This window comes from Panthera tigris, chromosome X (assembly GCF_018350195.1).
Source record: "Panthera tigris isolate Pti1 chromosome X, P.tigris_Pti1_mat1.1, whole genome shotgun sequence".
Classification (NCBI taxonomy): domain Eukaryota; kingdom Metazoa; phylum Chordata; class Mammalia; order Carnivora; family Felidae; genus Panthera; species Panthera tigris.
Window position 1 is genome coordinate 125,618,720 of NC_056677.1, and position 23,847 is coordinate 125,642,566.

Consider the following 23,847-nt stretch of genomic DNA (forward strand, 5'->3'; position numbering starts at 1 on the left):
GTCACTCACCTGCCTGGACGCCCCTGGTCTTGCTTCCAAGTCCCCTCTAGCGACACACATCCATCCCAGTGCCCCAGTCCCCTTGAGCCGAGCTTCTCACACTAACACCCCAACAACTCCTTCGGCCATCTCTCACCTCATAGGCCCTTCAGTCCTCTCGTCCTACCCTGCACCGCCCACCCCTCCACCCGCACCTCTGCCCTGCAGGGAGCCACTCTCCCGCAGAAAGGGCCCAGGGGTCCCCCGGATTCTCCTGCCCGCACTGCCTACACCCCGTGGAACACCAGGTCTCCAGGATTCTGCCCCCTCCGGCACATCTGGAGCATACCCACCTCTCCACGTGCCCATGGCCCCCACTGGTCCACATTCTCCCACGCCCTCCACCCAGGGCCACCAGCTTACACTTGTCCAAATTCCGAGCTGTTTACAAGGTCATGGTGACTTTTGCCGTAAGTCCGAGTTCTCCCTGATTGGCTGACCTCTGCATCCCGTTCGACGAAAACTGTGCTCCAGGCACGGGGAGGCACGTGCGCCTACGTCACCTGCAGGCCTGGCATCGGGCAGTCCCCATCTCCCCTGCTGCCCAAGGCCTGCCTCGGTTCATAGTTCAGGGCCACGTGGCCTGCTGGTTAAGTGCAGGGGCCCTACAGTTGACTCTTAGCCTTGCCATTAACTAGCCCTGCAACTTTGTGCAAGTTTCCTAACCTCTCATGCCTCAGTTTCCCCACCTGTGAACTGTAGAAAATCAGGGTACCCCTTCTGGGGTCATGGTAAGGGGTGAATGAGTTCACACACGCAGAACACTTAGAGCGGCCCTGATGGTCAGGAGGACATCAGAAGTAGCAGAAATGTGTGGTTCAAGGTCAGCTTAAATCTCACTTCCTCTGTGAAGCTCTCCCTGATGCCCTGAGCCCCCGTAGACTTGCCTCCTCTCCCTCCCACACGAGGTGTCCTCCAGAGATGAGCTGTTCCAGCAGTGGAGCCTCATCGGTGGGCACGTAGTTCTGCCCCCCCCCCCCCAGGCCCGGGACAGACACCCTTGGATCAGGTGGCAGTGGGCTTTGTCTCTGAACTGTGAGGCCCAAGACCGGCACCTGGTAGGCGCTACGGAATGCCTGCCTGCCCACCCAACGGGAGGGCACTGCCCGCTCTCACCTGCTCCAGCCAGGTGCCCACCGAGGCCAGCAGAGGGCAGCAACGCCCTGCCCTGCACCGGCAGGCACAGGGGCGGGCGGGGAGGGGCCGGGCGGCCCAGGCAGGCCCCGCCAGGAGAAGTGGGGTTGGGCGCGATTGCGTTGTGGGGAGGGAGGCCAGGGCTGTGCTGGGGACGCACTTCGGGCACTGCCAGCTGCTCTTCAACCCCTGCCAGCGGCCCACCCAGGTAGGCAGGAACTGGGGCTGGCGAGGACGCGGGGTGCAAGGGACGTTGGGTCGTGGGGTGCTGCCTTGGGGCGTGCTGGGTCTGGGAGAAGCCGGGGGTCTGCAGGGCCCGCTCGCCGGAGAGGGCAAAGGCCATCAGGCGCCCCGATCCAACACCTCCTGAGGCCTTAGGGGCACGGCACCCCCTGAGGGGGGCGCCCTGGAGCTGGGAGGCGGGACCCCAGGCTTCTACCCCCCAAATGGGAAAGCTGGCGGGGTTGGGGGCAGGGGGCAGGGTAGGGAGGAGGCCCGCCTGGCTCCCCACCCCCACAGCCACCCAACCGGCCCGACCGGGTGGCAGTGAGCCCCGCTGCCACCACCTTGCCCCGAAGCTGCTGCTGTGGTGCACAGTGGAGAAAGTGGGCACCCCACCCCGCGTGCACCTGCCCCCGCGCCACATCCCAGGACCCCTGCTCTGCCAGCCTGGGATGCAGACGGTGCCCTGTGAGGTTGGCCAGAGAGCCAGCTGCCGGTCGCCACTCCCTTCCCACCCCCTCCTGCGCCCCACACGCAGAGGGGACCTCTAGGCCCATCTCGGGCCCGTGTTTCCCCGGGCGAGGGAAACCAGTTGCCACGACTGAGGCTAAGTACTGGGTTCCTGGGGGCCATGCCCCCGCCCCCTCGTGCGCATCCTCTCTGCCTCAGCACCCCCCCCCACAGCACCCCCCCCCCCACGGGCACCGCCCCCTACCATCATGCTGCACCTGGCACGACTTTCCCAGTCCCCCGGGGCGGGGCTGGATGGACACAGGTCGCTTGCTCTCTGGACAGTCTTATTCCCGGCCAAGGGGGTGGGGGGGGTGCAAGGTCTCCTGGACGGGCTGCCTTTGTCAGCATCTCCCGGCCCCCAGCCTGGACAAAGGCAGGCATTGAGGGCCGGGACTGGCACTTCGACCGGGCACCAAGGCTACCAAGGCTGAGGCTGGCATCGCAGGGGCTCAGCGCCCTGACCTTCCCGTGGGGGCCCAGTGGCCTACCCTGTGCCCTTCACAGGGACCCGGGGGGCGGGACACAGAGGCGCACGCTGGCTGGCACGGGGCGGGAGTGGGCCGGGGCCGGCCGTGTGGGTCTCATTTTGCTGGCTCGAAGAAACCCTGTCCTTTGTCCCCAGGTCCCGGGGGGTGTCTCTCTGGGGGTGGGGCGTGGCGGGGAGCCCCCCAGCCCGAACAGCCCGGGTGGGGGTGAGAGCACCAGACAGTGAGTCCCTGGCCCGGGCCCGCGGACAGAGGGGACATTGTTGGGGTGGAGGCAGGGCTGCCTTGGCCCGGCCACTATTCACAAAGCTGCCAGCTGCGGTGGAGCCCAGCCGCCGGGCCCTTGGCCCCCCTGGCCTCCCTCCTCCCCCGGGGCCGAGGCTCCAGTGTCTCCCTCCCACTCAGGACAATGCCCCCCACAGCCGCCTCGTGCCCGTCGCCGCCGCCCTGGGCCGGCCGAACTGAGGAGATGGGCCTCCCTCGGCGCCACGCTGCCCAGGAGACCCCTCTGTCGCTCCCCTTCGAGGCGGTAAGCGCCTGGGTCCCCCGTCCACAGACGTGGTGCCAGGGGTGGGGGGCGGGGGTGCGAGGCAGGGCAGGCACAGTGGTCCAGGGGAGCCCGGGCGCGGGGCTCCCGTGCACCGCGTCTGTTCCCCTCACCCACACAGCCCGGGCCTGGCCGCCGAGATCCCGGGTCCACAGGAAACGCCCCTGTCCCCAGGCCGGGCCTGGCCTTCCTGTCTGTGTCCCTGAGATAAGGGGCTCCGGGGCCTTCCTCGGGGCTCTGCCTCCAGCCGGCACACCCGCCGGGGCCCGGGCTGGCGTCTCCGCCGCCAAGCCGCAGGGCACCCAGGGACAGCGGGCCATGCCCAGCTGCGCAGGACCCCAGCCCAACTTAGGACCTGGACTCTGTCCCCTTCTCTGCGGCTCTGCGCCCAGGGGCTCTGCGTGGTGAGCCGGCACTTCCTGTCGCCTCGTCACCTGGCAGCCGTGGGGACCCGAGGCTGTGGAGCAGGGGCCAGGACGCGGGGCGGCCTCCTCTGGAGGCTCGGGGCCCCCACAGGCCCAAGGGAGATAGCTTTAGCGTGAGCTCCGAATGGCTCCACATGGGTGGGGGTGGGGGTGCCCAGGCCTGGCTTCGCCCCTGAGTGCCTTCTCCTCAGGCAGGCTCACCCTTCTCTCTCTCTCTCTCTGTCTCTCTCTGTCTCTCTCTCACGCCTGCACGTCAGCACCCCGGGGCTGGGGCCCCCGCTCTACCCCTGCACCCGGTGTCGTCTCTCGGTGCTTCCCCACGGCCTCCCCAAGTGCCCACTCTGGCTGGCTCCCAGGTGTCCCCCAGTCCCCACTCTGACCCCCTCCCAGCCCTCTCCTCTGCCCTGCCTCCATTGCCACGTGATCGGGGAAGGGACAGAGAGACAGAGAGGGAGACTCAGAATCTGAGGCAGGCTCCAGGCTCCGAGCTGTCAGCGCAGAGCCCGACGCGGGGCTCGAACCCGCAAACCTCGAGATCGCGACCTGAGCCAAAGTCGGACGCTCAGCTGGCTGAGCCACCCAGGCACCCTGGAGAGGGTCCCTCTTTACATCTGGCCCTGCCTGCCCAGGGCGAGGTTTCTCTCCACGCCGTCGCCGTCTCTCTCTCTCTCTCGTGCTGTGGCTGTCCCCCACCTTGCATGGTGGCCCGGCTCCCCTTGCCCCCAGGCTGACAACTGCCACCAGGCTTTGTTCTACGTCCCTGTCCTCTTCCTTGTCTTTCCCTCCCCTTCCCGCTTGCCTGGCTGCCACAGCCTCTCTGCCTCCCCTGGTGTCTCCCCATCGGCACCTCCCGCTTCTCCCCTGCCCCTCCCTCCTCTCCCGCCCTTTCCCCTCTCTCACTGCCCCTCCGTGGCTCAGAGTCCTTCTGTTTTGTTCTTGTGCCTTTTCAGGACCCGCCCCGTCCTTCAACAATGTAGATGCTTAAGACGTAGGAGATGAGAGAAATTCTTTCCTCGGGCACACGTGTGTGTGCCCCCCAGCCCACCCTCTCCCCATCCCGCGGATACTCTCTCTGTGCCTCTCTCTGTCTCTCTCTCTGCCCCTTTTCTCCCTGTCTCCCTCTGTCTCTCTCTCTGTCCTCTGCCTCCCTTCCTATCTGTCTCCCTTCTGGATCCTCCTCTTCCTCTGGTGCTCTCTCCACCCCTCTTCGTCGGTGTCTTTCGCTGCCCTGACATGTGCGTGCGGGCGTGGGGTGTGGAGGCTGGTGCTCTCCCCCCCGCCCCCCCCCCCCCCGACCAGGCCTCGCTTGGCTCCGCTCTCCCCCCAGGTACCTGTGATGGCTCCCCGGCCTCCCCTTGGGCCCCACCTCCTGCTCGTGCTGCTGCTGTGCCCGCCGCCGCCCCTGGCCGAGGCCCGTCACTTCTCCGCACCCAACACCACCTTCAACCACTTGGCCCTGGCCCCTGGCCGCGGCACCCTCTATGTGGGCGCCGTGAACCGCCTCTTCCAGCTCAGCCCCGAGCTGCAGCTGGAGGCCGTGGCTGTCACCGGCCCTGTGTTCGACAGTCCCGACTGCGTGCCCTTCCGTGACCCGGCGGACTGCCCGCAGGCCCGGCTCACCGACAACGCCAACCAGCTGCTGCTGGTGAGCGGCCGGGCCGGGGAGCTCGTGGCCTGCGGGCAGGTGCGGCAGGGCGTGTGTGAGAAGCGGCGCCTTGACGATGTGGCCCAGGTGCTGTACCAGGCCGAGGACCCTGGCGACGGGCAGTTCGTGGCCGCCAACGCCCCGGGGGTGGCCACGGTGGGCCTGGTGGTGCCTACGCCAGGCCGGGACCTCCTGCTGGTGGCCAGAGGCCTGGCGGGCAAGCTGTCGGGAGGGGTGCCGCCCCTGACCGTGCGCCAGCTGGCCGGGCCGCAGCCCTTCTCCAGCGAGGGCCTGGGCCGCCTGGTGGTGGGCGACTTCTCGGACTACAACAACAGCTACGTGGGGGCCTTTGCCAACGCCCGCTCCGCCTACTTCGTCTTCCGCCGCCGGGGCGCACGGGCGCAGGCCGAGTACCGCTCCTACGTGGCCCGGCTCTGTCTCGGGGATGCCAACCTTTACTCCTACGTGGAGGTGCCCCTCACCTGCCAGGGCCAGGGCCTCATCCAGGCTGCCTTCCTCGCCCCGACCACCTTGCTGGGGGCATTTGCCGCAGGCCCCAGCGGGGCGCAGGCGGCCCTGTGCGCCTTTCCCCTGTCTGAGCTGGACGGGAGCATGGACCGGGCCCGGCGCCTTTGCTACACGGCGGGTGGCCGGGGCCCCAGCGGCACGGAGGAGGCCTCCGTGGAGTATGGAGTCACGTCTCGCTGCGTCGCCCTGCCCCCCGTGAGTGCCCCTTGTCACCGCGGGCTTCGTGTGCCGCCTTCGTGAGGCGGCCCCGTCTTGCCTGGCCTGCCTCTCCGTCCCTGTCGCTCCGCGGTGTCTCTCGGCCCAAGGCGGGGACCGCCACACGTAGTCCCAGGCTGTGGGTGGCTGGATGCTGTCAGGTGACAACCAGCCGCTTAGAGGATGTCCAGGAGGGCCGGGCTCCTAGCTGCTCTTGGCCTGTGTCCCTCTGCTGTGTGAGCTTGTCCTGACACGGGGCAGGGGGCCTGACCACTCTGTCCCGGGTCCCCCAGGGTTCCCTGGCCTCGCCCTCCAGCCTTGACTAGCTCTGGGCCCGGGGTAAGGCACTTCCTGCCTCTTCCAGGAATCTGATCCCCTCCCTGTCCACCCAGGACTCCCCCGAGTCATACCCCTGCGGTGACGAGCACACGCCCAGCCCCATTGCTGGCCGCCAGCCCCTGGAGGCCAGGCCGCTGCTGCAGCTCCGGCAGCCCATCAGCGCCGTGACAGGCCTCCAGGCAGATGGGCACACGATAGCTGTCCTGGGGGACACCCAGGGGCAGCTGCATAAGGTGAGGCCCTGACGGAGGAGGGGCTACCTGAGCCCTGGGCCCTGGGCGCCAAAGGCCTCCACGCTGCCCGGCAAGGCCTGGCCTCGCTGGCTTGACTGGTGGTGCCCCTGCCCTGCTCGGGGAAGCCCCAGGTCCCTCATGCCTCTCGGGCCGCGTCCCGCTGGCAGGTCGGAGGGCCACGCCACACGCCGATGGCTGGCTGGGTGCCGCCTCCTGGGACGCCTAGGTGCGTGACTTGGGACGACTTCCCAGGAACCTCCTGGGCAGTCCCCGTTGCTCCAGATCGTAGCGGGAGCCAGCGGCCAAGGCGGGCAGGATTGCCACGGGAATGGGGTGGGCAGTGCCCGGTCCCCAGAGTCAGCCTGGCCCCGGAGGTCTCTGCGAGGCAGACTCTGGCCTCCTCGTGACCTGCTCACCTCCCTGCAGCTGCCCTCCTGCCCCTGGCTCCCAAGGCCCTTAGCCGGGGTGGCCGGGTGATGCCCGAAGGGGGAGGTGATGCCGGCAGAACAGGGCGCCCGTGGACCCGCCCCACTCCCACACACGGCCCATGGCCCGGCCACCCCGGTCTGGCAGGAAGAAGAGCCGGCTCTACGGGAAAGGGTGCCTCCTGGGAGCCCCAACCGAGAGGAGAGCACGTGCCCTGGGTGGCCGGCCCGTGGCCATCTCGGGAGCAGGCCTTGTCGTCCCTCCAGGTCTTTGTCAACGGCTCCCGAGGCCAGGTGTACCACTCCCAGCAAGTGGGGCTTCTGGGCTCAGCTATCAGCCCAGACCTGCTGGTGGACGGCAGGGGCAGCCACCTCTACGTCCTGACTGCCCAGCGGGTGAGGCTTGTCCCGGGGCAGGGAGGGCACACGCACCCCGAGTCCCCGCACCCACCGCCCCTGGCCCTTGCCGCCCCCGCAGGTGGACCGGGTGCCCGTGGCAGCGTGCCCCCAGTTCCCTGACTGTGCCAGCTGCCTCCAGGCCCGGGACCCGCTGTGTGGCTGGTGCGTCCTCCAGGGCAGGTGAGCGTGGCTGACAGGTGGTGTGTGCCCGAGGGCGCCCCAGGGGCACTGCCTCCACCCTGCCCCTGGAGGCCCAGCCTGCTTCCTCCTCCTTTGCCAGCCCCGCCCCCAGCCAGGCCTCCGCCGGGGGCAAGCCTTCCCCGTGCGGCAGTGGCCCCCAAAGCCTGCGCACTGACCGGGAAGCCCTGTCTGCTTGGCCCCTTCCTCCTTTTTTTTTTTTAATGTTATATATATATATATATATATATATATTTTTTTTTTTTTTAACGTTTCATTTATTTTTGAGAGACAGAGAGGGAGGGAGGGAGGGAGACAGATGGAGAACGAGCAGGGCAGGGGCAGAGAGCGAGGGAGACCCAGAACCCGAAGCAGGCTCCAGGCTCCGAGCTGTCGGCACAGGGCCCGACGCGGGGCTCGAACCCATGAAACGCGAGATCATGACCTGAGCCGAAGTCCGACACTCAAGTGACTGAGACACCCGGGCGCCCCCTTGGCCCCTTCCTCTTGAGCGTAGTCCCTTTCACTCCCCCTGAGACCCACGTGGCGGGCCAACGGGCCCCTGTCCCACAGGTGTACCCGCAAGGGCCAATGCGACCGAGCAGCCCAGGCCAACCAGTGGCTGTGGAGCTACGAGGACAGCCACTGCCCGCATGTGCAGACCTTGCTGCCGGCCCACCGCCCGCGCCAGGAGCAGGGCGTGGTAAGATGCCCGCCGCTAGCTGCCTGCGGGGGTGGGGGTGGGGGGCTGCCCCCAGGCCTCCCCGGCCTCCGGTCCTGCTGTCTCTGCTCCCACCCCGCTCCGCCCTCACCCCTGCTCTGCCCTAGCAGCATCTCCTTTCCTGAGACACCCCCCCCCCCCAACGAGAAGCCCCTGCCTGCTCTGTTTTCCTTGCGTGTGTCCCAGGTCACCTTGTCTGTCCCTCGGCTGCCCACCCTGGCCATGGATGAATACTTCCATTGCGCCTTTGGGGACTACGACAGTTTGGCTCACGTGGAAGGGCCCCACGTAGCCTGCCTCACTCCTCCCCAAGATCAGCTGCCTCTGAACCCTCCAGGCACAGGTGAGGGGCCCCTGGGGAGGGGAGGTTGGGGACCGGGGCGAGAGCTGCAGGGGCAGGAGCCGCATGACCTACCACCATCCCCTCCCAGACCACGTCACCTTGCCCCTGGCTTTGATGTTTGAGGACGTGGCCGTGGCCGCCACCAACTTCTCCTTCTACGACTGCAGCGCCGTCCAGGCCTTGGAGGCGGCCGCTCCGTGAGTGCTGGGCCTGGCTGCTGGGCAGGGGTGGCAGCCCCCGACGGAGCCCAGCCTGAGCAGCCACCGGCCCCCCCCCCCCCGCCCCTCCAGGTGCCGCGCTTGTGTGGGCAGCCTCTGGCGGTGCCACTGGTGCCCACGGAGCAGCCGCTGTGTGTACGGGGAGCACTGCCCAGAGGGGGAGGTGACCGTCTACAGCGCCCAGGAGGTGGGTGGGCCCAGCCCCCCGACCCACGCTATGCCCTGCCCGGGCCCCTCAACTTCCGAAGGGCTAAAGGGTCTCCTTTCCGCAGGCGGATGTCCGGGTGCGTGGCCCAGGGGCCTGTCCCCGGGTGGAGGGCCCAGCGGGTCCCCTCCTGGTGCCTGTCGGTTGGGAGAGCCGTTTGGCCCTGCGCGTGCGGAACCTTCAGCATTTCGGAGTGAGTGGGGGATGGGGACGGTGGGGGTGGGGTGGCTGACCGTGTCCAGGGTCCTGACGACGTCCCCTCCCAGAGCCTGCCCGCCTCGTACCACTGCTGGCTGGAGCTGCCCGGAGAACTTCGAAGGCTGCCGGCCTCTCTGGAAGAGACGGCCGGGGACGTGGGCCTCATCTACTGCCAGGCCCAGCAGGTGTGTGGCCGCCCCACAGCCTCACCTGCCACCACACACTTTCTGTAGCCCTCGGGGGCCCCGCACGGCCCTTGCCTCGCAGACCCTTCCGGGCCATCGGTGTCCTGTCGCCATCCCGCTGCCTGCTCTGCGTAGGCCCGGGGCGTGCAGCGGGAACATGGCACCCACAGCCTCTGCCCCAGGCTCGCAGTCTGCCGGGAGACGTGGGCACGGAAGCGAGGCACCCATTCTGGGAGGAGGGTCCTGGAGGAGACGGGGGCCAGGGGCGTCCTGAGTCGGGCCCAGCCTGACCCCACCCTCCACCCACAGTTCTACCTCTCCATGGCCCAGCAGGAGCTCCCGGTGCCCATCTATATCACCCGGGGCAAGGGGCAACGGCTGGACAATGCCCACACTCTTCATGGTGAGCTTGGGGACGGCAGGGCGGGTGGCACAAGGCGCGTGGCAGACGGGATGCGCCTCAGTGCACCGCCTGGCCTTCCCTAGTGACCCTGTACGACTGTGCCGTGGGCCACCCCGACTGCAGCCGCTGCCAGGCGGCCAACGGAAGCCTGGGCTGTCTGTGGTGCAGCCACGGGCAGCCCGCCTGTCGCTACGGTCCTCTATGCCCCCCCGGGGCCGTGGAGCTGCTGTGTCCCACGCCCAGCATCGACGCAGTGAGCCCCCAGCCCCTCTGCCGCCCCCCATCCCACGGCCTACCCTTCCACCCCCTCCCCATCCGCCCTGCCGCGCTCTCCACTCTCCTGACCTCACCCAGGTCAGACCAGCCTGCGCTCAGGCCCCCGAGCCCTAGCGGCTCTGTCCTGCCTCAGGCTGGTCAGCTGGCTGGGCACCCCTACTGCAGGTCGGAGGTGGGATCCGAACACTCCATCGTCACCCTTCCCTGCTGCAGATCGAGCCCCTGACCGGGCCCCCCGAGGGTGGCTTGGCCCTCACCATCTGGGGCTCCGACCTGGGCCGGGACTTCGCTGAGGTGCGAGACGCCGTGAATGTGGCTGGCCGGCCCTGCAGCCCTGAGCCCTCCCTCTACCGCACCTCTGCCCGGTGAGGCATCCCAGCCCCCCGGGGGGCGGGGGGCGGGGGAGGGGTGCCCTCCCGGGGAGGCCCTCAGAGAAGGGAGGCCTGGAGCCAAGGAACGTGGGCCCGGGCCAGATGCGCCAAAGGAAGATGAGCCAGGGGAGGGAAGGAGAGGGGAGCTGGCAGCGAGAGGGCGCAGGTCCTGGGCAGTGGCCGGTGAGTGGCCCACGGCTCCTGCTGAGCGAGGGCCTGACCAGCCACCGGGTCTCCATTCCCCAGGATTGTGTGCGTGACATCCCCTGCTCCCAACGGCACCACAGGGCCAGTCCAAGTGGCCATTAAGAATCGGCCACCAGGCGTCTCGACCCAGCATTTCACCTACCAGGTCAGTGCCCACGCCTGGGTGGTCCCGGAGCAGAACGACAGTAGGAGGGAGGGGCCGGAGGGCATGGACATCTAGGTGAGGCTTTCAAAGTTGGCCTGGGAGGTCGCACGAAGGGCCGCCACTTGTCCAGGAGCGAAGCCACGGGTCTGACTGTTCATTCAGGCCCCTGAGCCGAGGACAGTGGTGGCATCTGTCCCGGTGCCGAGGAGAGGGCAGTGAGGGACTGGAGCTTCCTGCCGGCACAGCTCGGGAGCGAGGGAGAGCGGGGACGCCTCCAGACACTAGCTTGAGTCCCCGCCACCCACTGGGGCTAATTCTGAAGCCAGGAAGCCCAGGGCGGGAGCGGGGGGAAGCAGGGCCCAGTTAGTATCGGGAGTTCTGCGGCGCCCAAAGGTGGTGATTGGATCTCAGGGTTTAGAGCTGGGGTGGGGTGGGGGGGCTGGGAGGTGTAAGCCGTGGCAGAGGAGGCCATCCCGAGGGGCAGAGACGCAGCGAGGAGAGAAGAGCCCCCTCCGAGGGCAGGGCAGCTAGAAGGAGAGCCGCGGGGCTGCAGAAGCCCTGACACAGGGGTTCCGGAAGGAGGGTGTGGTGGGCGGTGGCCCGGGTGACGAAGCACAAGTGCCTCGGGGACCAGAGCCAAGGTGGGCGAGTGCCAGGCCAGGCTGCCATGGCTGCCCCAGGCTGCTCTGTCCCCCAGGACCCCGTCCTGCTGAGCCTGAGCCCCCAGTGGGGCCCCCAGGCAGGGGGTACCCAGCTCACCATCCACGGGCAGCACCTGCAGACAGGAGGCAACGTCAGCGTCTTTGTGGGTGGACAACCCTGTCCTATGTGAGTGTCTCTCCTCCTGGCCCCAAGCTGGCTGCTGTCAGCTCGGGGCATTCTCTGCAGGCCTCACTGTCCCCTCATGTACTGGGGGCAGTGGAGTCAGGGCTCCCTAAAAGCCCCCATCAAAGTGCAACAGAAATGGCCACTGTGCCCATCCCTAGTACCCTGTGCCCTCACCGAGGGAGGCGACGTTGGGTCTCTGGTGGGGTGGCCAGGCCCAGGCTGGAGTGCAAGATGCCAGACCCCTCCCCACCCTGCAGCCGGGAGCCGGTGTGTCCCGAGGCCATTGTGTGCCACACCATGGCCCAGGCCAGCCCAGGAGAAGCTGTGGTTCGAGTGGTGTTTGGCCACGCCCAGCGCACGCTGCCCACCAGCCCGTTCCACTACACCGCCAACCCCCAGCTTGTGGCGGCAGAGCCCAGCGTCAGCTTCCGGGGGTGAGGACCCAGTCCGCTCGGGGTCGCCGCCGCACCTGGCCGGGGAGGCGGGGCGGGGGCGGGGCCTCCCGCCCGCGCCCCGCCCCTGCTGACTGCCGCCCCGGCGCAGGGGCGGGCGGCTGATCCGAGCCAGGGGCACGGGCCTGGACGTGGTGCGGCAGCCCCTGCTGTCCGTGTGGCTGGAGGCCCCGGCGGAGATGCAGGTCGCAGGGGCCCGGCCCCCGTCCTCAACCCCGACGAGGAGCTGCGGGACCCCCGCTGCAGCCCCCCAGGCTTGTATCCAGCTCGAGGGAGGCCTGCTGCAGGTGAGCGCCCCACCGGCCGGCGGCGGGGCCGGTCGTGCCCGCGGACGGAGGACGGCGGCCCGGGGTCCACCTGGCCCCCGGGGAGCGAGCGAGGGAGCCCCAGCTCACCCCACCTGGTCCTGCCCCCGGCTGCCTCCTAGTGCTCCACCGTCTGTTCCGTCAACTCGTCCAGCCTCCTCCTGTGCCAGAGCCCTGCCGTGCCAGATGGGGCGCACCCGCAGCGGGTCTTTTTCACCCTAGACAACGTGCACGTAGACTTCGCCAGCGCCAGCGGGGGCCAGGACTTCCTGTACCAGCCCAACCCCCGCCTGGCCCCCCTCAGCCGCGAGGAGCCCGCCCGCCCCTACCGCCTCAAGCCGGGCAACGTCCTGGACGTGGAGGTGAGGGCTTCTGCCAGCCGGCTCTGTGCGGGAAGCGCGCGCCTAGGCTGGCTGTCCTGGCTCGAGCCCCCCGCCCCCCCCCCACCCCGTGTGTCTCCCAGGGCCAGGGCCTCAACCTGGGGATCAGCAAGGAGGAGGTGCGCGTGCACATCGGTGACGGCGAGTGCCTGGTGAAGACCCTCACGCTTACCCACCTCTACTGCGAGCCGCCGTCGCGGGCCCCCCAGCCCGCCAACGGCTCCAGTAGCCTGCCGCAGTTCGTGGTGAGGCGGGGCTCCGGGTGCCGAGGCGGCTGGGCGGGCGGAGCCCTGAGGGCCCGCACTCAGGAGCCCCGTCCCCCCAGGTTCAGATGGGCAACATGCGCCTGGCCCTGGGCCCCGTCCAGTACGAGACTGAGCCCCCTCTGTCCGCCTTCCCTGTGGAGGCCCAGGTGGGCCTGGGCATGGGCGCGGCGGTTCTCATTGCCGCTGTACTCCTCCTCACCCTCATGTACAGGTGAGAGCGCCCCGCAACCCCTGAGCGAGCTTCCCCCCTTCACTGGTGGAGAGGCGCCCCCTGCCCCTGGCAGGCCTCCAGGCAGCTGGCTACCCTGGCTCGGTGACCTCGGCCCCCCCAGGCTCGGGCCCGCGGCTGACACCTGGTCCCTGGGCTGCAGGCACAAGAGCAAGCAGGCCCTGCGGGACTATCAGAAGGTTCTGGTGCAGCTGGAGAACCTGGAGATTGGCGTGGGCGACCAGTGCCGCAAGGAGTTCACAGGTGGGGTGGGGGCCGTGGGGAGGGGGTGGTGGGCAGAGGGCCCGGCTGGGCCCGAGCCCACGCCTGGGTGACTCCCGGCCCGCAGACCTGATGACCGAGATGACCGACCTCAGCAGCGACCTGGAGGCCAGCGGGATCCCCTTCCTGGACTACCACACGTATGCCGAGCGAGTCTTCTTCCCAGGGCGCGGCGGCTGCCCACTGCAGCCCGCACCCGAGGGGCCTGGCGAAGAGGGCCGCCGCGCCCCCGTGCGCCAGGGCCTGACGCAGCTCTCCAACCTGCTCAACAGCAAGCTCTTCCTCATCACGGTGAGGACTACGTGGCCGGGCAGGGCGCCCGGGGGCGGGGGTGCGGCGGGGCTGGGCAGCCGGTGGGGGCACAAAGGTGGGAGAATACGCGGGGCTCCCCTAAGTACCGCCCCCCCCCCCCCCCCGCAGCTCATCCACACCCTGGAGGAGCAGCCCGGCTTCTCCCAGCGGGACCGCTGCCACGTGGCTTCTCTGCTGTCTCTGGCGCTGCACGGCAAGCTTGAGTACCTGACTGACATCATGAGGACTCTGCTGAGTGACCTGGCCGCCCATTACGTGCACAAGAACCCCAAGCTCATGCTGCGCAGGTTGGCTCTGGCCCGACCACAGGGCCCGGGAGCAGGGGTGGGGGGCTCCCCGCTGAGCTGCCCACCCGCCCGCCCTGCCCCTTCCTGGGGCCGGGCAGGGCCGGGAACCCCCGGGAGGCAGGCCAGGACAGAAGGCACCGGTAGGGAGGTAGATGGGCATCCTTCCCGGGGGCCCGGGCAAAGGGGACCGACAGGCAGCAGAGCCCTGGCTTCCCTCCTTTACCCACCTCGGCCCGGGGACGGGGTGGCCCCGCAGCACCACCCCCTCTGACCTGGGGCCTGCTCCCCCCAGGACAGAGACCATGGTAGAGAAACTGCTTACCAACTGGCTGTCCATCTGTCTCTACGCCTTCCTGAAGGTGAGAGGCGCCCCAGGTGACACCTCATCCCCTCGCTTCACGCGCGGGCTGCTGCGTGTGGCCTCGCGGACCTGGCCCCAATTCCCCCCGGGGCCTCAGGCTACGAGGGCTTGGAAAGGGGGAAGGCGTGGGGCGGAGGCGTCTCCCCTCGGAGCTGACACGGGCCTGTCCCGATGCTTGCAGGAGGTGGCCGGTGAGCCGCTGTACATGCTCCTCCGGGCCATCCAGTACCAGGTGGACAAGGGCCCCGTGGACGCCGTGACCGGCAAGGCAAAACGGACCCTGAATGACAGCCGCCTGCTTCGGGAGGATGTGGACTTCCGGCCCCTGACGCTGATGGTGTTGGTGGGCCCCAGGGCCGGCGGGGCCGCGGGGAGCGGTGCGGCACAGCGCGTGCCTGCCCGGGTGCTCGACACAGACACCATCACCCAGGTCAAAGAGAAGGTGTTGGACCAAGTCTACAAGGGCACCCCCTTCTCCCAAAGGCCCTCAGTGCACGCCCTAGACCTCGGTGAGAGAGCCCACCCACCCGTCCCCGCATGGGCCTGTCCCCACCTGTAGATGCTCAGCCGGGCCTTGCTTCAAATGGCAGGCTTGGGGGACAGGCTGCAGGCTAATCGGCCTCCCCGCGTGCCCCCAGAGTGGCGTTCGGGCCTCGCTGGTCATCTGACCCTGTCAGATGAGGACCTGACCTCGGTGACCCAGAACCACTGGAAGAGACTCAACACCCTACAGCACTACAAGGTAACCGGCGGGCAGGTGCTGGGGGGAGGCAGGCCCCCATCTCTGGATCAGCCAGGGAGGAAGCCCAGCCTCTGCTCATCGCCCCACCAGGTCCCAGACGGAGCCACAGTGAGGCTCATCCCCCAGCTGCACAAGGGAGGCGCCGTCTCCCAGAGCCTGGCCCAGAGCTGCCTCTTGGGGGAGAGTGAGTCCCGCGGCCCCCATGTGCCCATCTGTGCCCCAGAGCTGAAGTGGGCAGGCAGGAGCCCTGGGCTTGCCGTCTGCCTTGCCCGGGTGTCCCCCACACCGCGCCAGTGGGCAAGCGAACGCTCTAGACTGGGCCGAGGGCCTGGGGCAGACGAGGGCGCCAGCTCGTCCTGGTTGGGGAGCTCTGGGACAACGGGGTGTTGGGCTGAGCGAGCCCCTCGGCTGCCACCCTCTCTGCCTCTCTTTTCCCAGGCTGGGCATCCCCGGCCGGTGGTGTGGGAGAGCAGGCAGGGGCACAGGACTGAGGCCGGGCTTCTGCGCCCTCAGACACCCCTATGCTGGAGGATGGCGAGGAGGGCGGGGTCCACCTCTGGCACCTGGTGAAAGCCACCGAAGAGCCGGAAGGGGCTAAGGCCCGGCGCAGCAGCCTGAGAGAGCGAGAACGGGAGCGGGCGCGCGCGAAGGCAATTCCAGAAATCTACCTCACCCGCCTGCTCTCCATGAAGGTCGGTGCGGCTGCGGAGCTGGGGGGAGGAGCCACAAGGCTGGGAAGGTTCCCGGAGCGGGGCCCCGACTGGGCGGTGGAGAGGGCGTGGTCCCGAGAGGTAGAGGGGCCCCACCCACTGACGGAGCCCGCCCCGGCCTCCCGCACGGCCCCTCCCATGCCTTCTAGGGCACGCTGCAGAAGTTTGTGGACGACACGTTCCAGGCCATCCTCAGCGTGAACAGGCCCGTGCCCATAGCCGTCAAGTACCTGTTCGACTTCCTGGACGAGCTGGCAGAGAAGCATGGCATTGAGGACCCGGAGACCTTGCACATCTGGAAGACTAACAGGTGCCTCGCCTACTGTCCCCGCCCCCATGCGGTCGAGACATGGAGTCCCAGAGGGATAAGGGCATTGCCCGGGGTGGGGTCCACAGGGCCAGGACGCGAACCTACGTGTGGTGTCACGCACCCTGGATTTCTGGCCGCCCCCGACACGGACTCGTAAGACAGCTCCCTGCGGAACTCTGGTCCGAGGCCCGGGCTGACGATGCCTGTGGCCGACCCTTGTCCCCAGCCTGCTGTTGCGATTCTGGGTGAACGCCCTGAAGAACCCACAGCTCATCTTTGACGTGCGCGTGTCAGACAACGTGGACGCCATCCTGGCGGTCATCGCCCAAACCTTCATCGACTCCTGCACTATCTCGGAGCATAAAGTGGGCCGGGTAAAGGCAGAGCCGGCCCTGGTAGCTTCCAGAGGGGTGACGAGCAAAGGCTCAGGGCACACGCCACGGAGGCTCAGTACCCAGCCCTGAGTGGGCCTGGCGGTGGGGGTGGGGTGGTGGCGCCTAACGGGCCGGGAGGCCCGGGGGTGGGGGGAGGGCACCGGTGATGCATTCAGGGTGACAGGGCCGGAGCTCCCCCGCCTCCCCGCTCAGGCCCACCCCTACCCGGAGCAGGACTCCCCAGTGAACAAACTGCTGTATGCCCGGGAGATCCCTCGCTACAAGCAGATGGTGGAGAGGTAGGTGTCGGGCCACGGCGGGGGGGGGGGGGGGGGCTGGGGGGGGGGGCTGCCCGCGCCTAACCGTGTCTCCCCTGCCAGATACTACTCCGACATCCGCCAGAGCTCCCCGGCCAGCTATCAGGAGATGAACTCGGCTCTGGCCGAGCTCTCCGGGGTGAGGCGCAGCCCAGGGGGCTCACTCCTCCATGTTCGGGTGGGGGCGGGGTGGAGGGGGGAGGTTTGGGGTTTAAGGTCCAGGCCAGGGCTCACCCCTCCACGTGCCGCCCCCAGAACTACACATCAGCCCCCCACTGCCTGGAAGCTTTGCAAGAGCTCTACAACCACATCCACAGGTATTACGACCAGGTGAGGCCTGCCGCGCTCCAGTGGGGGGAGGGGCGCTCGAGGCCGGGGGGGGGGGGGGGGGGGGGGGGAGGAGGGGCACGGCCCCAGAGCCCAGAGCCAGGCCCCGAGGATCCTCCCTGCCGGTGGAAGCAGGTGTCTGGGCCAATCTGGGCAGGGGGGAGGGAGGGCCCAGGTTGGGGAAGGAGCGTGGCTTCTGTCCAGATTCCTCGGGGAGGCCTGGGGCAGCTCCTGCTGGACCCCCCCAGGCTGGCACGGCCCTGGGTAACAGGCAGAGCACGGAGGCCTCAGGCAGGGCACCCTCTTCTGCCCTGGCAGATCATCGGTGCCCTGGAGGAGGATCCCGTGGGCCAGAAGATGCAGCTGGCCTGCCGCCTGCAGCAGGTAGCAGCCCTGGTGGAGAACAAAGTGACGGACCTGTGAGCTGGTCACCTGAGGCCCAGCGGCCTGGAGAGGAGCAGCACTGCCCGGATGGAGCCAGCAGCCGAGGAGGGGCCGGCAGGGTGCGGAAGGGGGTCGTGCCCGCCAGGGGGCTCCCTGCCACCTCTCCCACCACCCGCCCTTCCTTCCCCTACCCCGGCTTCTTTCTAATTTATCGTAATCCTTACCTCTTTCCCCCGCCTCCCCCACTATATTTATTTGCTTGCTGGAGAATCACATCTGGAAATAAAATAGAAATACATCTTTTTAGAAAAAACCCCAGCCTGTGCCTGTCCCTGTGAGAGTTTACTCAGTGCCTCCCTTCTTGGTCCTCCCCTCGGCCCCACGGCTGTGACTTCTGCCCGAGGAAAAAGGGCCATCCGGCACACACACCCCCCCCCCCCCGCCGTGCCTTCCTCTCTTCTGTCCCCTCACCGCCTCCCTTGGCCCACCCGCCCCCACCTACGGCCACCCCACCCTACCCCTACCAATTCGTTCCTGGCCCAGGGACAGCAGGACCAAGCATCTCCCATCTTGGCCTCACCACGGTCACTGCCGAGCCCCCACTGCTTCTTTCTGACTGTCCGACAGTCCCCAGCTGGCCTCCCCGCTCCACACCGGCCCCCTCCGCTCCCTCCTGGGAGCAGCCAGAGTGATGTTTCCAAAGACCAAAAGTGCCCGTCAGCCTCTGCGAGGATCTCACACAAACGCCCACGGGTTCCGTGAGGACCCTTGGCCGCCCAGGGCCTCCCTGCCTCTCCCCACTCCCGACCCCTCTGTGGCCAAAGAGGCCCCCGGCCTATCCTGCTGCAGACCTCACCCCAGCCGGGTCCTGCACCGCCCTGGAAGCTTGCCCACCCACCCCTTGCTGGGCAACCGACTCTTCCTGGTCTGGTCCCTCGGATGCAGCCCCAAAGTCACAGGCTCCAGAGGGCTCTGCCTGACCTGGAGGTCCCTCTGTCACCGGCCTGTTAGAGCTGGGGGCTTGTCTGGGCCCCACCGGAGGAGGACCCCTGAGGGCAGGGCCAGGGTAGATGGGTCCCTGTGCCCCCCACGTGGGCACGTGGCACATGCTGGTGGACGCAGGGAGGAAGGCAGGGATGGCCGGGCGCTGAGGAGCTGGAGGGGAGACCACACTGCGTCAGGGCTGGGGTCCTCAGTAGGCGGGTTCCCGGGCTTCGACACCGTCCCAGCACCTCTGGTGGGAGCCGCCAGTTGCCTTCAGCTCATGCCCCTGATTCCATCATCCGGGATCCCCAGCGACACCACATTCAGGGAGAGGGGGGCGCCTGCCTAAGGGGTCAATGAGCCACAGGAAAAGCGGGAACCCCACTGAGAGCGGGCAGGGAACAGGGCACCCATGGGAACGGGGAGGGCCTCCTTCGCCAAGGCTACCAGAGGCCCAGCAGGAAGCCAGAGAATGTTCGGAAAGTGTCACGGCGCCCTAGGGTATGTGGGGTGTGTAGTAGCGCCCGACCTGAGGACTGGGCTGTCCTGTCCACCGCCCCGCCTCAGCTGGCTCCAGCTCCGGAGCACAGGGACTCCGCCTGGGAAGCAGGTTGCCGGCAGTCCCCACTCAGTGGGCCCCCTCGGCCACCCCTGGGGCAGGGCGGGGGCGGGGGGTGGCTGGGCCCGGGGACCAGGCTTTCCCGGGCGGCCCGTGGCCGCACCGCCTCCTCCCGCCGCATACCTTGCCCACAGCCGAGCAGCTGGGAGGCTATTTATAAAGGCGGGTGAGATCAGCGGCCGAGGCTATAAATGCGCGGGCCGCCGCCGGGCCCCACAGGAGCAGCCGCCCGGGGCGCGGGAGCTGCGGGCCGCGCGGCCGGGATGAGCGCCAGCGCCGGCGGCGGCGGCGGCGGGGACAGCGGCGGCGGCAGCAGCAGCAGGTAGGGTTCGGCCGGGGCGCCCTGGGCCCCCCGCCCCCGCCATGCCCGGCGCCTCGAGTGCTCACTGGCCGCCCCCCAACCCGCAGCTCGCAGGCCTCCTGCGGGCCCGAGTCTTCGGGCTCCGAACTCGCCCCCGCCACACCGGCGCCGCGGATGCTGCAGGGGCTGCTGGGCTCCGATGACGAGGAGCAGGAGGACCCCAAGGACTACTGCAAGGGTGAGGCCTGGCCTCGGCGCAGGCGGCCAGGTGGCTGCTGCGGGACACAGGGCAGCTGGGGAGGAGGAGGGTGCCGAGGCCGGCCCACGTGGGCCAGGGGGCCGGCGGGGCTGGATCGTCCTGGCCCCCCCACACCCCCCCGCCCCAGGAAGGCGCCACCACCCACCACGCTCTACGGACTCCTTCCCCAGGCGGCTACTACCCCGTGAAGATCGGCGACCTGTTCAATGGGCGGTACCACGTGGTGCGCAAGCTGGGCTGGGGCCACTTCTCCACCGTCTGGCTCTGCTGGGATATCCAGTAAGTGCCCCCTCCGCCCACCCACCCCCCCGGGGCCCAGTGCCAGCCAGGAGCCCACCCCTGGGCTCCGTTGGGGCCACCACGATGCCCCCACGGGTCTGGCCGGGCCGGCGGCCGACGCGGAGCTCGGTGTTGCAGGCGCAAGCGCTTCGTGGCCCTGAAAGTGGTGAAGAGCGCGGGGCATTACACGGAGACCGCCGTGGATGAGATCAAGCTCCTGAAATGTGTGAGGCGCCACCCTCCCCGCTCCCGGCTCCCAGGCAGGGCGGAGTTCCCAGAGGGGCAGGCTCCAGCTGGCTCTGCCTGGGAGGACCTGCGGGAGCAGGCCAGGGAGCCGCAGCCGCAGCCGAGGCCGGAGGTGCGCGGGGGGCGCAGCAGGGAGCAGCCGGTGAGGGCCAGGGTGGAGCCGTTCGTTCGTGGTCGCTTTGCTCCAGGTCCGGGACAGTGACCCCAGTGACCCCAAAAGAGAGACCATTGTCCAGCTCATCGATGACTTCAGGATCTCAGGGGTTAACGGAGTCCGTATCCTTTGCAGGACGAGCAAAGCGGCGTGGCGGCAGCGGTGCCCGCTCCCGCCATCCCGGCTGCCGGGGCCTCGGTTTACTGATCTGCACAATGGGGGCTTATCCCTTCTAGTGACACTAGTCTGCAAAATAGCCCCACCGCTTCGGGGGTTGTGTTTGCGCGGGGGCCAGCGGATGACCGGGCGGGCATCGGTTATCCACGGGCATTGCCGAGTTACCCCCAAATGGCAGTGCCGTCCACTGAGGAGCTGCTCCAGAGGCTCTCTGGCAAATACTTGGGCACGGGAGTGCGGCTGGCCTGACAGGCCTCCGTGTCTGCTCCCCCGGTGCCCTGCCCCCGGGACGAGCACCCAAGGTATCTCCCAAGTGGCACACCCGAGAGTGGCAGGGACACCATGACGACACCGGGCAGGTGGTGACTCTGCACCGCCAGACCCGTTGCTCCCCAGCTGCGGGTGGGCGGGGCCCGTGCCCCGCTGCCGTGGGCCCGCCGGCCACCCTTCACTCCCAGCCCCAGATGTGTGCATGGTGCTGGAAGTCCTGGGCCACCAGCTCCTCAAGTGGATCATCAAGTCCAACTACCAGGGCCTGCCCGTGCCCTGCGTCAAGAGCATCGTGAGGCAGGTGAGCATCACGAGTGCTCTGGGAGTGTGGCGAGGCGGCCGGGGCGGGGCTGCGAAAGTTCCGGAGTGGCTCTCCCCAGGTGCTGCACGGCCTGGACTACCTCCACACCAAGTGCAAGATCATCCACACAGACATCAAGCCCGAGAACATCCTGCTGTGTGTGGGCGACGCCTACATCAGGCGCCTGGCCACCGAGGCCACAGAGTGGCAGCAGTCAGGGGCCCCGCCCCCATCCCGCTCCACAGGTACCAGCGCGAGCCCGCGCGGGCCCAGGGAGGGGCCCGTGGGCCTCAGCCCCCACCTGAGTCTTTGTTCCTTTCTCTCCCCCGATGCCCCGACTGCCCCCCCCCTCAGTCAGCACTGCCCCCCAGGAGGTCTTGGTAAGTTGGGGTGCTCCTCTTTGCCTGGGCCTCATCTCCCCATCTCCTCAGAGCTCCCTCCTCGGCCTCTCTGGCCCCATCCCCTCCCCACGTCCCTACCCTCCCCAGGGATGAGGGTGAGACACAGGGTGGGTCGCACACGTGGGCGGTCGCTTGGGCGCCACTGCCTCCGTGGGCGGACGGTGCGTCCAGGGCCACGAGGGGCCCAAGCTGCCCCACCCCCCCCCCCAGGTGAGGCGGGCTCCGAGCTAGACGAAGGCCCATCAGCTGCCCCCAAAAGTCTAGCTTCGAGCAGCGAAGGACTGGCGCCGAGGTGTGGGCCACAGCGGGGTGGCCCGGCGTTTACGTCCACGGTGGCCCTAGGGCCCAGAGGCCCCGTCCCCCATGAGCATGCAGGCCGCAGGGAGAGGCGTGGGTGCTCAGGGGCTGGGCGGTGGGAACCCTGCGGTGACCCGGGCTCTGATGGCAGCCCGGGAAGCTGTCGAAGAACAAGAGGAAGAAGATGCGGCGCAAGCGGAAACTGCAGAAGCGGCTGCTGGAGGAGCGCCTGCGGGACCTGCAGAGGCTGGAAGCCATGGAGGCGGCGGCCCAGGCCGAGGGTGAGGGGCCGCGGCGCGCGCCCGGCAAGCGCAGGCCACCGGGGTGCCGGCTCACACCCCGCCTCTGCCCCTCTCCCCAGACGCTGGCTCGAGGCTCGAGGGGGGCAGCGGCTCCACCTCCTCTTCCGGCTGCCACCCCGGGGGCGGGGCCGGGGCCGGCCCCTCCCCCGCCTCCTCCTCCCCCGCCACCGGGGGCGAGCGCAGCCTCAGCCCGGGCTCCCAGACGTCAGGCTTCTCGGGCTCCCTTTTCTCTCCCGCCTCGTGCTCCATCCTCTCAGGCTCCTCCAACCAGCGGGAGACCGGGGGCCTCCTGTCGCCCAGCAGTAAGTTGGGCCGGGCCTGCGGGTGGGCTCGGTGGGGGCTGGACAGGCGGGGGCCCAGCCGGCTCAGCCTCTCCCCCTTCTCTTCCTTCTCCAGCACCGTTTGGTGCCTCGAACCTCCTGGTGAACCCCCTAGAGCCCCAAAACGCAGACAAGATCAAGATCAAGATCGCAGACCTGGGCAACGCCTGCTGGGTGGTATGAGCCGGTCTGGAGAGCAGAGCGGGCACCCGGCTGCGAGGGCAGGGGCACAGGCCGGCCTCCTCCGAGCCCCACGGGCCCCGAACCGCCACTCATCCAGACCCCGGGCTCTGCCTCCTGACACAGACCCGGGACCGAGCCCAGACCAGCGTCTGTCCCATCCAGTCACCAGAACTGGACCCACTGCAAGGGGCGGGGACCCCTGGGAAGAGGCCAGTCCCTCTCGGGACCTCTGGGGACCCTGAGGCTCAGAGGGAGCCCCACTGAGCTCCTTGGTTGCCCGGCCCAGAGGTGGGAGATGGTGGGGGCCGCTGGGGGCGGGCCAGCCGCGGCCCCGGCTCCTCCCCAGGGCTCCCCTTGCCTCCAGCACAAGCACTTCACCGAGGACATCCAGACACGCCAGTACCGGGCCGTGGAAGTGCTGATCGGAGCCGAGTACGGCCCCCCCGCCGACATCTGGAGCACGGCGTGCATGGTACGCCCCAGCTGCCCTGGCCTAGGGCACGTTCCCCCCCCCCCCACCCCGCCCCCGCCAGCAGCCTCACCTTCTCCCCCTTCCAGGCCTTCGAGCTGGCCACCGGAGACTACCTATTCGAGCCTCACTCTGGAGAAGACTACAGTCGGGACGAGGGTAGGGGGAGGCCGGCCCTGGGCTCAGCCTGGGGGCCTCCCGGCCGCCCAGCCGCCGCCCAGCCTCCTCTCTGTCCACAGACCACATCGCCCACATCGTGGAGCTTCTGGGAGACATCCCCCCAGCCTTCGCCCTCTCGGGCCGCTATTCCCGGGAGTTCTTCAACCGGAGAGGTAGGGCCGAGCGGGCTCGGGCCCCCTGGATGTGGGGGTAGGGCAGGGAGCACGGGCTCCAGAACGGGGGGAGGGGGGCACGGGGTCCAGAGGCCCCCTTCCTGGCAGAGCCTAACCTCCGGCCCGCTGGCCGGCCCCCAGGAGAGCTGCGGCACATCCACAACCTCAAGCACTGGGGCCTGTACGAGGTGCTCATGGAGAAGTACGAGTGGCCCCTGGAGCAGGCCACGCAGTTCAGCGCCTTCCTGCTGCCCATGATGGAGTACATCCCCGAGAAGCGGGCCAGCGCGGCCGACTGCCTCCGGCACCCTTGGCTCAACCCCTAGGCCCCACAGGCACTCTGCGCAGCTTGAGGCGTGCCCGCCCCCCCACCCCCTCCCAGTGCCTTCAGGGAAAGCCGGACGGCTCCCGCCACCCTGCGAGCCACCCTTCGGGAGCTGCCCTCCTCCGCCCGGCAGCGTACGAGCCCTCTCCCGCCCCGCGCCCCACGGCAGGGCGGAGAGATGCTGGAGCCAGGCCCGCCATTCAGC

At 68.9% G+C, this 23,847-nt stretch overlaps 2 protein-coding genes across 9 annotated transcripts; both read left to right on the plus strand.

Annotated features, from left to right (window-relative positions):
* Window positions 1-1,291: 1,291 nt before the first annotated feature.
* PLXNB3 (plexin B3) lies at window positions 1,292-17,759 on the plus strand. Of its 8 annotated transcripts, none has more exons than XM_042974840.1 (36): window positions 1,292-1,381; window positions 2,799-2,922; window positions 4,693-5,733; window positions 6,126-6,305; window positions 6,998-7,126; window positions 7,209-7,309; window positions 7,880-8,009; window positions 8,214-8,370; window positions 8,459-8,567; window positions 8,661-8,775; window positions 8,861-8,986; window positions 9,060-9,176; window positions 9,486-9,579; window positions 9,663-9,832; window positions 10,069-10,220; window positions 10,473-10,578; window positions 11,276-11,406; window positions 11,664-11,840; window positions 11,950-12,145; window positions 12,286-12,525; window positions 12,627-12,788; window positions 12,869-13,020; window positions 13,181-13,281; window positions 13,367-13,590; window positions 13,720-13,898; window positions 14,191-14,257; window positions 14,441-14,768; window positions 14,898-15,001; window positions 15,092-15,185; window positions 15,515-15,693; window positions 15,861-16,021; window positions 16,248-16,395; window positions 16,609-16,694; window positions 16,776-16,851; window positions 16,968-17,042; window positions 17,358-17,759. In XM_042974840.1, the coding sequence occupies exons 2-36, from the start codon at window positions 2,803-2,805 to the stop codon at window positions 17,460-17,462; spliced, it is 5,832 nt and encodes a 1,943-aa protein (XP_042830774.1). In that variant the 5' UTR covers window positions 1,292-1,381; window positions 2,799-2,802; the 3' UTR covers window positions 17,463-17,759. The 8 variants fall into 8 exon arrangements, with proteins under 8 accessions (XP_042830774.1, XP_042830776.1, XP_042830775.1 ...); XM_042974842.1 differs by having other exon boundaries at window positions 16,968-17,029; XM_042974841.1 differs by having other exon boundaries at window positions 16,630-16,694.
* A 1,060-nt stretch (window positions 17,760-18,819) lies between these two features.
* Window positions 18,820-23,687, plus strand: SRPK3 (SRSF protein kinase 3). The gene is made up of 16 exons (XM_042973986.1): window positions 18,820-18,908; window positions 19,161-19,283; window positions 19,435-19,565; window positions 19,757-19,865; window positions 20,004-20,091; window positions 20,300-20,387; window positions 20,907-21,013; window positions 21,093-21,258; window positions 21,368-21,393; window positions 21,863-21,992; window positions 22,073-22,315; window positions 22,410-22,510; window positions 22,881-22,988; window positions 23,075-23,144; window positions 23,225-23,317; window positions 23,459-23,687. The coding sequence occupies exons 1-16, from the start codon at window positions 18,820-18,822 to the stop codon at window positions 23,641-23,643; spliced, it is 1,857 nt and encodes a 618-aa protein (XP_042829920.1). The 3' UTR covers window positions 23,644-23,687.
* The last annotated feature ends 160 nt before the right edge of the window (window positions 23,688-23,847 follow it).